The 12722-nt window shown below is 43.5% G+C and overlaps 1 protein-coding gene across 2 annotated transcripts in view; it reads right to left on the reverse strand.

Annotated features, from left to right (window-relative positions):
• Positions 1–2163: 2163 nt before the first annotated feature.
• The window catches only part of ap1s3b (adaptor related protein complex 1 subunit sigma 3b), an 11362-nt gene continuing 803 nt past the window's right edge, over positions 2164–12722 (reverse strand). Inside the window, exons 2-6 of one of the 2 annotated variants that reach the window (XM_084333260.1) lie at positions 11879–12057; positions 10057–10165; positions 8464–8601; positions 6111–6170; positions 2164–3263 (exon numbers count right to left, since the gene is read on the reverse strand). In XM_084333260.1, coding sequence (XP_084189386.1) covers positions 6129–6170; positions 8464–8601; positions 10057–10165; positions 11879–12057 — 468 coding nt within the window. In that variant the 3' untranslated portion in view covers positions 2164–3263; positions 6111–6128. The remainder of the gene's footprint in view (positions 3264–6110; positions 6171–8463; positions 8602–10056; positions 10166–11878; positions 12058–12722) is intronic. The other variant, XM_084333261.1, reaches the window with a different exon arrangement.

Below are 12722 nucleotides of genomic sequence, written 5' to 3' on the forward strand. Positions count from 1 at the left end.
CCTGTTCAGGAAAACGAGAATTTTTTATTTTATATATTAACGTTATATTGTGCATTGGAAACACAAACATACTTAAAATGAGTAAATATTATTCATTTTAAACATGTTTATATTATTTATAGGGCTATAAAACTAAAAACTAAAAAATAATTGTTCTTGTTCTGCTCTCATATAACCAGGGCAGGGCCTGAGGGGGGGCGGCGCCCTAGCACCCCCCAGTGGCGGCCGCCACTGGTAGCACCACATAGACTGCAGGACATAGTATACACACCATATTATCAAGTCAAATGGTCAATTAAGCAATGCGAATTGAAATTTGGCCCCCTTATTACACATGTGATCCGGATATGGCGTGAAACACAAAAAAAATATTCTAACCAACATAAATGGCATAGCCATACTCCCCTATTCAATAACAATGCACTCCTTATTGGAAAACGACCTATCAGATATCCCAAATGGGAAAAGCAGGGCATACACTCATTGGGAGATGTTTTCAACAAACAGGGTTTTTGTAGCTATCAAGATATAAATAACAAATTTAACCTCACCAGTTCCACATATTATTTTTACGCAGTTATTGGATTGTTTGAAGGCTCATGGAGTCCCATTAAGGATACCAATTGAGCACCACAGATATCACAAATTCTTCTATGAAAGAGAGACATCGAGAGGCTTCGTATCTGATTTTTATCATCACTTACTAACGTCTTCGTATGGAATCCTTCCCCTAGACTCAGTCTGGAGGAGGGATATACCAGACTTGGAAATAGATTTTGATTGGCAAGAAGTCTGGGCAAACGTTCAAATTGCGTCACACAACCCGGACCATCAACAAATTAATCTTAATTATATTCATAGGACATACCTGACTCCTATAAGATTGAACAGAATGGGACTTAAACAAGATTCTCTATGTTCCTTATGTTCAAATGGGGATGAGGGTACATTGATGCACATGTATTGGGATTGCCCACCGGTTAAAATATTCTGGGAAGAAGTGACCCAGCAATTATCAGAATTCTTATTTCTGAACATACCTGTACATCCCTCTGTATTGCTGTTGAATGATGTTTTTCAGTTTGCAGCCCCTATACAGCTAAAGAGACTAGTTTTATCCGGTCTCACAGCTACTAAAAAGCTGATAGCATCACGATGGATTCAACCGGATAAAATGTGCCGGAAGGTATGGGTTCTTACCTATCTCGATGTGATTTATCTAGAGATATCTACAGCAAGAATTTTAGGTGTCAGTGAAACCAACATTGCAATCTGGTTAGAAGTGGTGGAGAGAATAAAAGCTAGCATATGAATTGTAATGCCTGGTTAGAAGCGAATGAAAATGGATGGATTATCCAAGTGGGGGTCCGGGGGGGAGAGCGAGCAAGAGCATATGTATGTATTGTATTAGATAGCAAGTATTAGGTATATATCTTGTAAACTACATTTATATTGATTCAAATGGTGATTTACATTGGATGTTTACTGTTAATGCTTGTGTGTAATAAAAAAATAAAATACAGAACACAGAGCAACACCTTAATAGCTTTGAGAGTAATTACATTCATGATAGTGATGATTGCAGACAACTCCACTGGCTCCCCATCAAATCCCGCATCACCTACAAAACCCTCCTGCTCACCTACAAATCCCTTCACGCTCTGGCACCTCACTGACCTCCTCCACCCCTACACTCAGTCACGGTCCCTGCGATCCACGGACACTGGTCAGCTCTCCATCCCCCAAACCAGACTGCGGACGTTCAGGGACAGAGCTTTCAGTGTGGCACCTCCCACCCTCTGGAACTCCCTCCCCGCAGAACTCCGCACCGCCCCAACTCTGGACTCATTCAAAAAACTGCTCAAAACCCACCTCTTCAACTTGGCCTTTAACCCCTAATTTCTCACTTTATATGTATATGTATATGTTGTGTCTGTCCACTATGTTTGTTAATTTGTCATCCCCCCCCGCCCTATGTAAAGCGACCTTGGTTCTTCTGAAAGGCGCTATATAAAAAGTTATTATTATTATTATTAACTAGCAAAGTTACAATGAATTTCCAGCACCCTGGACGCAGCTCCCAAATACAATAGACTGAAACATAATGAATTCAGTATATAACAAAAACATTATTTGATTATTCAAAGAGCACGGACATTATTAAACAAAATACATCTTTTAATAATCAAACTCTGCAACATCACACATATTTTTTTTTCTTCTTTTAGAAAAACAATGACATCACACCCCCACAGTATAGCAAATAACTCCCTTCAAAAGAACGGTCCTGCCCATAACAGCACACTATAGATTAGATATGCTATATATAATCTATATCTATGGGCACTTCCTTCATAAATATAACATGTAAATTTAAATATAAAAATCAACATTTCTATGGATCTAAAAGCACTTCTTGATTAACGAGTGTCTCGACGACCGTGACCTTTAGTAACTATACTTCATCGTTTTTGTAATAAAAAAAGGAGTGGATAAAGATGTTATCGTCACTTGCAGTCAGACGGTGACCCGGTAGAGAGAGGACGCCTCTTACATAACAGCAGCACCTCAGGCAGACAATGAACAGACATTCAACTTCCCCTTTTTTCTTTTTTCTCCCTGAAATGGTTCAGTGGGATCGGGGGGAGAATATTTTGAATATATTTCCATATTCGGTTATTGTTAGCCCCTTTCGTGACTACTCACAGTTGCACGAGGGTTTCACACACAAAACCGGGGTGGTTTGAAAGCTCGGCGTTGCTAATAAACATTTAAAAAAATAATTATAAACTGGTCAACACTGCATTATTTCCGGCGTTCGGGTGCATGATGCCCATTGATCACAGCGCAGGCGCACCAGGCAGCCAAATACGGAAATAAAGCCGTTTTGAGCAGTGTTGACCAGATTATAATTTTTTTTTAAATGTTTATTAGCAACGCCGAGCTTTCAAACCACCCCGGTTTTGTGTGTGAAACCCTCGTGCAACTGTGAGTACCTTTGACATTTCTCTGTGATAAATGTAGAACCAACAGTTGGTAAATAACCAGTGCTTCAGAGTGAATGTTCCCGTGGCTAGTTAGGTGGAGCAAGTGACCGATGGATCATCAGCCGTCACGAAAGGGGCTAGGTTCTTGTATGACTCATTGCTGCCCGGTACACTTGTAGTCTTCTTCTTCTGCGTCTTCGTCTTCGTCCCCATGTCGTTCCATCCTTCACTATTCCGGTGTTAAAACGCTGGCTTGCTCATGTACTCTTCCATGGTCTATAGGAATTAAAAAGAAAGAAAACCACACAGAACAAGAATGAACTACATGCTTTCCGTGTGAAAAACATGCGTTTTGAACAATACGACAACAGTCACACGCATGTACCCCAGAGTATACAAAACATTAGCAGCAACGCTTTTCATGACAAAAGCAAATGTTTCTGATGCGAGCTGCGGTGGCTCCGTCACTCGTTACGGTGTAAAAACACGGTTTCCTAAACTTTTCAAGTCAGGGACTCAAATAAGACCCCCCCCCCTTTATCATGGGACCCATTGAAACTAGTGCTGTCAATAGATTACTTTTTTTTTTATAATTAATCTCACAATTTTCTGTAATTAATCTAGATTAAAAATAGCATTTTTCTACTTAAGACCGATCGTCCATTTGTAATTGTTTTCATGAAATACACTGACTAGAGAGAAAACGACAGTTCCATATAGACCTCTTTATACCCATTTGAATCCACTTTAAATCACAAAAGGAGAGATGCAGATTGTGAGGAGGAGACAAGTAAAGATGGAAAACGGGGTGTATAGTTTCACTACAGAGACTCTTAGTCGACTCATCCATTAGTTGGGTGAGTCAACAAATCTGTAAACAAATTGTGTTTCTCATGGAAGGACCTCTTTCGATCTAGTGTTTACCAGAGATGTGATCAATCATCTTAAGGAAATAACTCATTCAGAATGGGGGTACAATCGACTAACAACATCTTGATCGACTAAGATCGACCCAACAACCGATGAATGGACTAAGATGGGACATCCCTGATATATAACACCAGGGAGCGTGTTCCTAATGTTTTGTACACACAGACCTGAGTACAGGCGTGCAGGGAACACTGCCACACGGTTGCTACAGTAACACAAGCAGGGGAACACTATACCACACGGTTGCTACAGTAACACAAGCAGGGGAACACTATACCACACGGTTGCTACAGTAACACAAGCAGGGGAACACTGCCACATGGTTGCTACAGTAACACAAGCAGGGGAACACTATACCACATGGTTGCTACAGTAACACAAGCAGGGGAACACTATACCACACGGTTGCTACAGTAACACAAGCAGGGGAACACTACCACACCACACGGTAAGGATGTCCCTGAAGCCTGTTTTTTGGATTCGAACTTCGTCAGGGTTTTTCGAACGGACGTTCGAACCTTCGTTTTTAATAATAATAAAAAAGAAGTAAAAATAAAGTTCAAATTTATTTTTTTAATACTTTTTTTCGTTTTTTATATCCTCAAACTAAATCCTCAATTTCAATAAAGTGATTAATCTGATTAAATTAGTATTTTATTTGCCCCCTTAGCAAAGACTTCGTGTTTTTTGCCTATATTCATTTGTGTTTCTGTGTACAACGATGTCTGTGTTGATTATTATGTCATGAAATTGCGTCAGATTGGTCATCTTTGATATTTATTCAATATATCAAAGGCTCATCATTAGAATGCCTCTAAAAAAAGGTTATTCACTTTAGGAGCGGACAAACCTTGGCAATCTTTTCGTGTTCTCATTGACTTCAATGTTAAAACGCTGATTTTTTATCTGCACTAATTCATTCAATTGCCGCTGTGATTATCAAATACACGCTGTTTTAGTATCACCGAGAGCCTGTTGCTCTGTCAGTATGTCCGTTACCGTTTATGACACACGGTGGCGCAGTTGCACTATGGCTGGTACAGCCAGCTCTGGGCTGGTGGGAGTACCCATCTCTCAGCGCTTCTGCCGCTTTGAAAGCTCACTGGCCCGGCTTCGCTCTGTAGAGCCAGATGGCAGGAATGCGGAAGAGGGCTGGCTCTTTCAAAATCAGCGGCGAGCTTTCAGAATGTATCGGGGGTCTCATATACTGTATCCCCGCGGGTATAATAGCCAACCAGCAGTGCTTACTAACGTTACTAATAACTACAGAATTAGTCATTCATTTGTAAATATGAATACATATTCTTTTTCACACGGACTCTGTGCATGTTTTCGACGCTGCACTCTGGCGTTGAAAACGTGTATAAATGTGAACTAAATGCAGATGTCTGCATTTTTTTTGTCATAAAAAGGGATTTAATATCAAACAAACGGGAATATAAGTGGTTAAGATTTGGAAATAGTTGTACTTGTTTCCATATATATTGAGGTTAGGATGTTAATGCATGTCCTGGAAAGATTTCTTTTTGAAAAAATATTAAAGATTAAGAATTATATGGCCTTGAACTTGATGCAAACATTTCATGCTTACGAATACAACTCTCCTAACTTGTTAGGAGGGCATAAGGGTTAAATCAACTTTCCAGACCCAGCCCAGGGAGAAGCCCCAGCCCAACTAAATCAACTTTCTTTAATGAATATAACTCAGTTTCTTTTTTATTTATATATATATATTTTTTTTTAGATTTATAGATTTTTATTGTTTTATTGCTCTACCGGGCAGTCCGGTAGAGAGAGAGAGAGAGAGAGAGAGAGAGAGAGAGAGAGAGAGAGAGAGAGAGGAAGAACGGGAGACAGAGCGGGGGGAAGACATTCGGCAAAGGATGCCGGACGGCCGGACCGGGAATCGAACCCGGGTCGGCCGCTTCGCGAAGCAGCGCGTTACGTGGTTCGCCATTTGGGCACCCCAGTTTCTTTTAATACTATAATATTAGCGTAGCCTAATCTTTATCTGCAACTGTGAAGAAAAATCCCATTGGTTTAAACAGAATGAATAGAAAGAAGAAAAAAAAGACGAGATATAAGACAAATGTTGATTTAGAATTCGAATGCCAACGTAACGGACGAAGGTTCGAACGTTTGAGCTCAGCCCTACCACACGGTTGCTACAGTAACACAAGCGGAGCCTCTAACCTTTCTGTCCATTCACGGTCAGCCAAGCAGCTCCACCTCATACCAATCACTGTTGGCACCCTGAAGCGATAATGAGGGAGAATCAATGGGAGGCCGCTATACTGCACACGCACACAAGGTGGCACTGCTAGATCAGTGTTAACACACACACAAGGTGGCACTGCTAGATCAGTGTTAACACACACACACAAGGTGGCATTGCTAGATCAGTGTTAACACACACACAAGGTGGCATTGCTAGATCAGTGTTAACACACACACACACACAGCTAGATGAGTGTTAAGACACCCCCCCCCCCCACAAACACACACACACACACACACACACACCCCAGTCTATGACACACCACCCTACCATGCACAGAGCTACCTGTACACACACCTAGAGGAAAGCAGGAAGTGGCAGCCAGACACAGCCTAAACCTATACGACAAGTTTCAGGGGGAGAGAGAGGGAGAGGCGAAGAAAGAAAGAAAGAAAGAAAGAAATGAGACACACAGAGACAGAGATAAAACCAGAGACACTGGCATGAGACAGTGAAGGAGACCCATCCATCATCAGACCGATGATCACCAGCTAATATGGATCGATCGGGTAAAGAAGCCTACTGGCTCTGAGGAAGAGGCCACACCCAGGTCTAAGCAGCGCCCCTGTTAACCCTTTCACTGCCACACGACAGCCGGTTAACCCTTTCACTGTGACAATACAGAAGGTTAGCCCTTTACTATCACACAACCGATGGCGATGCTCCATCACATCCATCACATCGATGGAGCATCGCCGTCGGTTGTGTGATAGTAAAGGGCTAACCGGCTGTCGTGTGGCAGTGAAAGGGTTAAAAGAGAAGAGTATGCATTCAGCAAAATCAGCAAATCATTTTCGGGCATCTGGGCTTTTTTATTTGTATAAAAAAAATGTACACTTCGATGCACTCCAAAAATATAATCTAAAATGACATCGCCAACTCAAAGTAGAAATTAAATGAAGGAAAACACAATCACTGATCCATTCATTATAAATGAGGGCGACTCCTACTAGGGATGTTAGGTTGTGTCTAGCCATATGTGTGTGCGTGCGTGTGCGTTAGGGCTGTACGATTAATCGTTAAAAAAAATCACGATCTCGATTTATAGACCTATGCGATCTCATTTCTAAATTATGACAATTTTTTGTATTTTCTTTCACTTAAATTTAAAAAAAAAATCCCCCAAGCACTTTCATATATGTTATGTTGTCTGTTTAACACATTGGGAGCCATGGGTTATACCCATCAATATACCCAGTCTGCCACCACTGTAAGCCTATGGAGATGTTTACCTTCTTTGCAAGGGCTATAACTTTTAAAATTGTATTGCTATATTGACATTACTATGGCCCATTCAACATCGATTATCTATCGTTCAGGATGTGGGAACGTTATATTTTTTCATTCATACATTGTTGTGTTAATACCGTCTAGAATATAAGTATGTTTTTAAGCTTTTCTGCTGTAATTCCAAAAACGAGAGTTATAGGCCCTGACGCATATGATAGATTATCGTTTGGCGTTTCTTTCCTATACACGCTATATTAAAAAATTCAAATGTATATGATCGGTATACATTATGCTTCATCATGCGTGAAGGAAAGGGGGGGGTGGGGGTCGATTATAATTCCTTGATCGTCAGTAACGGCTTTATTTAGTATGGGTTGATATATTGATCAGATGGTTTGCAGTGAAATGAATAAACAATCGGGCTGAAAATAACGTTACTGTCCTCATACCGTTCGCCGATGAGACTGGAGGAAAAAGATCCCAATTATTTGACGCCGATCTCCTAGATCCATTTCCGGTTTGTATGGCGCAATAAACGCCGAAATCATATAGATTATTAAGTTTAGAAAGCGATCCAAATGCACTATAGTGTTTGTCTGGAGCCACGTAACTGCCGGAGGGATTTCCTCGACGCACCGATCACCACTTCCGGTTTTGGCGAGAGTGTAACTCGCCCGACCATCCACCAGGCGGCGGTATTGAGGTGTTGCAATCTCAGAGAGGGTCCCGCTGCAGTCCGGAGGTTGGCTGGATGAATTATGAATGCCATGTTGAAAATTTAATATTTATCCCAAAAACGGATCACGAGAATCATGATCTCAATTCTTAGAGAGAAAGATTGTGATTCACATTTTAACAAGAATCGTGCAGCCCTAGTGTGTGTGTGTGTATGTGTGTGTGTGTGTGCATGTGCGTGTATGTATGTATGTATGTGTGTGTGCGTGCGTGTATGTGTGTGTGTGTGCGTGTGTGTGCATGTGTGTGTATGTGTGCTCGTGCATGTGTGTGTGTGTGTGTGTGCATGCGTGCGTCTCTCACCTCCTGCAGCATGTCCGAGGCCTCGATGCAGCGAGCTACTATCTGTTTGGAGGTTTCCTGTATCTCTCCCCCCAACAGAAACTCGTCCAGGATGAAGTAGGCTTTCTCAAAGTTAAAGATAATGTCCAGCTCACACACCTGAGGGAGAGGCGCGTCTCTCGTTATTAACGCACATCAGGAATCAAATAAGACAAAATATGAACAAAAAATCAAGCACTTTGTATTATATATACAGTATATACATTCACAAAAGGTTAGAAAATATCCACACAGAACTGGTAAGACATTTTCTGTCCCCATCCCATACACTAGTGCAGGGGTTCCCAAACTTTTCAGGCCGGGGCCCAGAAAATAAGGCGTCAGAGAGCCGCGGCCCAATGCACATCGTCTGGCCTTTTTTTTTTTTTTTTTTTGTCCGGCGACCGATTTTTTAAGCCAAATATCACTTCAATCCTATTAAGTTAGTTCAAGTTAGTTATTCATTTATATGTGCTATTTATGAGAGGGCTAACTTGTTGCAAAATAATAATGATAATAATAATAGCCTCATTAAAATACTATTGTTGCTTTGGTTGTTTTCAGCGTTTTATGTGCATAATCTGTTATTTAGTTTGAAATGTTCGTTGAAATAAGTAGATTTTTCGTTTTTGTTTATTTATTAAGTTAATATAAAACCATATAGTCACATTTTAGAATACAATAGAATAGAATTTTAGAATACAACTAGAAACACTGTCCTGGCCTGCTTCTAAGTTCAGTGGCCTGACAAAAAAAAATTAAATAAAAAAATAAAAAAATAAAAAATAAAATAAATGTTTTTTTTTATTTTTTTTTTATTTTTTTTAAATCATCTCGCGGCCCATCCGTGGCTGCTCGCGGCCCACCTTTGGGTCGCGACCCCGACTTTGGGAACCACTGCACTAGTGCACGATCACAGTGGTTCCCAAAATAGATGCACATTAGAACAGATACCCCGTTTGAGGATTTTGTGCTAGGGAACCTTCTATGCCAAGAAGACGTTTGTGGTTGATATGATTTCCAGAGGAATAATTGAGAGAGCAGTGGGGAGACAGACACATATCTGAAAAGTCATTATTATCCATTCTTTCATTGTGCTACTAAACAGTGGAATTAAACTTAGTCATTGCCTGGTTTGGAAACAGCACGGCCCAGGACAGGAAGGCCCTACAGAGAGTGGTGCGCTCAGCAGAGCGTACTGCGGGTATTGCACTACCACTTATACAACAGGAGGTGCAAATCCAGAGGCTGCAGAATAATGAAGGACCCTCACCACCCCAACAACAGCCTGTTCAAGCTGTCAGGCAAGCGCCTACGCATACACGCAGCAAGAACAGAGACTCAGGCTCAGCTTCTTCTCCCAGGCCATCAGAACAATGATCTCTCCACACACAAGCACACCTTTGCAAGGCCCCACCTAGAACCCCTTAAAAAAGGACCACCGAGGCGCCCCCTGCTGTATTATAATTATATTACAGTCCAGAGAAACATGTGCCGACATCTTTCTCGAATTGAAGGGTTTAATATGTGGGGAAAAGGAGAGGAAACAGAGAGGCGTGATGGGAGACGCCTTACGCTGCCAAAGTACTTGTCCAGGAGCTCTACGTAGCGATGGAGGATCTCCAGGGCCAACAGCTCGTTCTCCTGGTCGTCCACGGCCATACAGAAATACAGGCTAGCGTACCTGGGGGGAGGGAGAGGGGTCAATGATCACTACACAAGTACATGAGAGACTACGGTTTGTAGATGGATGAGACACGAAGAGTAGACCCCGACATCCATACAGTCTTTCAAATCTAAACTCAAAACCCCTCTCTACTCCCTGGCCTTCCCTGACTCACTCAGACTCTTGCCTTGCTTGTTGACGTGTTGTTCTTTGTCTGTCCGTTGGTTGTTTATATTTTTTCTATATTATTCTATACTTATTATATTATTCACACACTATGTGACTTACTGTGAAGCACTTTGGTCAGAGGTGCGTTGCTCATGGGACGGAGTTGCACGCCGTGCAACCAGTCTGTGAGCAGAACGCATAAACTACATCTTAAATTATAGCCATGTGTCTTATATGGCCGTCGCTTCGTTTTTTTTTTTTTAAATCGGTTCATTTCCGTTTGATACCATTTTGAAAAACACTCGTTTTTTGAAAGTTCCAGAAAAAAATAAAGATTCTGTGATAAACGCCCTTTACTGGAATACACTGTGAAGGATGTCGAGGTTTTTTCAATGTATATAATGTATATATTGGGGGAGATGACAGCATCTAAAGGTGCCAGGTCAGAGAGGTAGATGTGGTGGTGGAGGCGGTGAGAGAGAGTCACTGTGTTTAGCAGCAGACTAAGATAGAGCCCAGGGCATGCCGAGGTCGGTTCAGCACATAACAACTGATAAGGACTGCGAGCAGGCAGAATGGTCAGAGAGAGAGTGTGCCGCCACTAGAAACAGACGTTTAAGGGTGAACAGCAGTTGCCATGACAGCTTTACGCTGTCCAGTGTCGAATACTTATGGTTACGGATTGCATTAAAGGGGAATGACAAAGATTGTACAGCTAGTACACAACGACAACGATGGAGAGGTGATACTGGCTGATTGATCAAAATCTAACAACTGTAATACACAAAACACATTGTCATTTTTCGGCCTATTTATGAATCGTTTTCAAATAAATGCTAGATTATCGATAGTATATGTGTACTTATGCACGCTATAGAAGCGGGCTGAAAAATCGATTATCTTATTTCCTGTTCGCACACACAGACACACGTATGGCACACGCTGATATATGTGAAAATAGCTCTGATTATCCCAATACTGGAAAAAATGGATTCCTTACCTCAGATCAGATGTTCTCCAAAAAGATTATTCCAATTCCTGATCGCCTTTCAAATATCGATCGCGTTTATTGATCCAACGCTGGGTACTGGAAACACACATTCTCCGCTGTTCTGGTGGTGGGCGATTACTTGGATCGTCTCCGGTTACTTGTCTGACAAGTAAAATGTGGAAGCAGGACTTTTTTTTCTCCATGTGTTTCATTCAATCCAATGGGGTGCAGTACCATCCGGAGAGACGATAGGGGGCGGTATTTTCCCTGTTCGAGTTCAGACAGATCCCCACTGGTAACGTGAGGCTAGATTGATGAAAAATTAATGGAAATCGATAATAAAAAAAAATATTCTCGTCGTTGGCACTCAAAGTGTTAAAACATAGTGCAACCAGTCGTCCCATGAGCAACGCATGCCTGACTTTGGTTGACAAGTGTCATGTCTAAATGTGCTATACAAATACATTTGATTGATTGATTGATTGATACGAGGGCCCGAGAGCGACCGAGGTGCGCTGGACGACCTGACCGGGCTCTCTCTCTCTCTCTCTCTCTCTCTCAACAATACTCGCCTCTTGTAGACGACCTTGAGGTCCTTCCAGTGCAGGAAGTTACAGGAGCGCGGCTTCCTCGCCAGCACCATGGCCGTCATGTCCCTGATTATCTTCTTCTTCTCCCGCTCCGGCAGCGGCGTGAACCACTTCTGCAGACGCAGCTTCCCCTGGCGACTGAAGAGCAGCAGGAAGCTCATCTGTCAGGAGGGAGGGGGGGGAGAGAGGGGGAGGGGGGAGAGACGGGGGAGGGAGGCGGGACAGGAGGGGGGAGAGACGGGGGAGGAGGGGGGAGAGAGGGAGGGAGAGAGGGGGAGGAGGGGGGAGAGAGGGGGAGGGGGGACAGACGGGGGAGGGAGGCGGGGACAGGAGGGGGGAGAGACGGGGGAGGAGGGGGGAGGGAGGAGAGGGGGAGGAGGGGGGAGAGAGGGGGAGGGGGGGAGAGACGGGGGAGGGAGGCGGGACAGGAAGGGGGAGGGAGGGAGGGAGAGAGGGGGAGGAGGGGGGAGAGACGGGGAGGGAGGCGGGACAGGAGGGGGGAGAGAGGGGGGGAGAGACGGGGATGGAAGGGGAGGGAGGGGGAAGGAGGGAGGGAGATGAGGGGGGAGAGACAGGGGAGGGGGGAGAGAGGGGGAGGAGAGGGAGGGAGAGGGAGAGACGGGGGAGGAGGCGGGACAGGAGGGGGGAGAGACGGGGGAGGAGGGGGGAGAGACGGGGATGGAGGGGGGAGGGAGGGGGAAGAGACAGGGGAGGGGGGAGAGAGGGAGAGACGGGCGAGGAGGGGGAGGGAGGGGGGAGAGACAGGGGAAAGACGGGCGAGGGAGGGGGGAGGGATGGGGGAGGAGGGGGGAGAGAGGGGGTTCAG

Source organism: Notolepis coatsorum (genome assembly GCF_963971535.1).
Source record: "Notolepis coatsorum genome assembly, chromosome: 17".
Classification (NCBI taxonomy): domain Eukaryota; kingdom Metazoa; phylum Chordata; class Actinopteri; order Aulopiformes; family Paralepididae; genus Notolepis; species Notolepis coatsorum.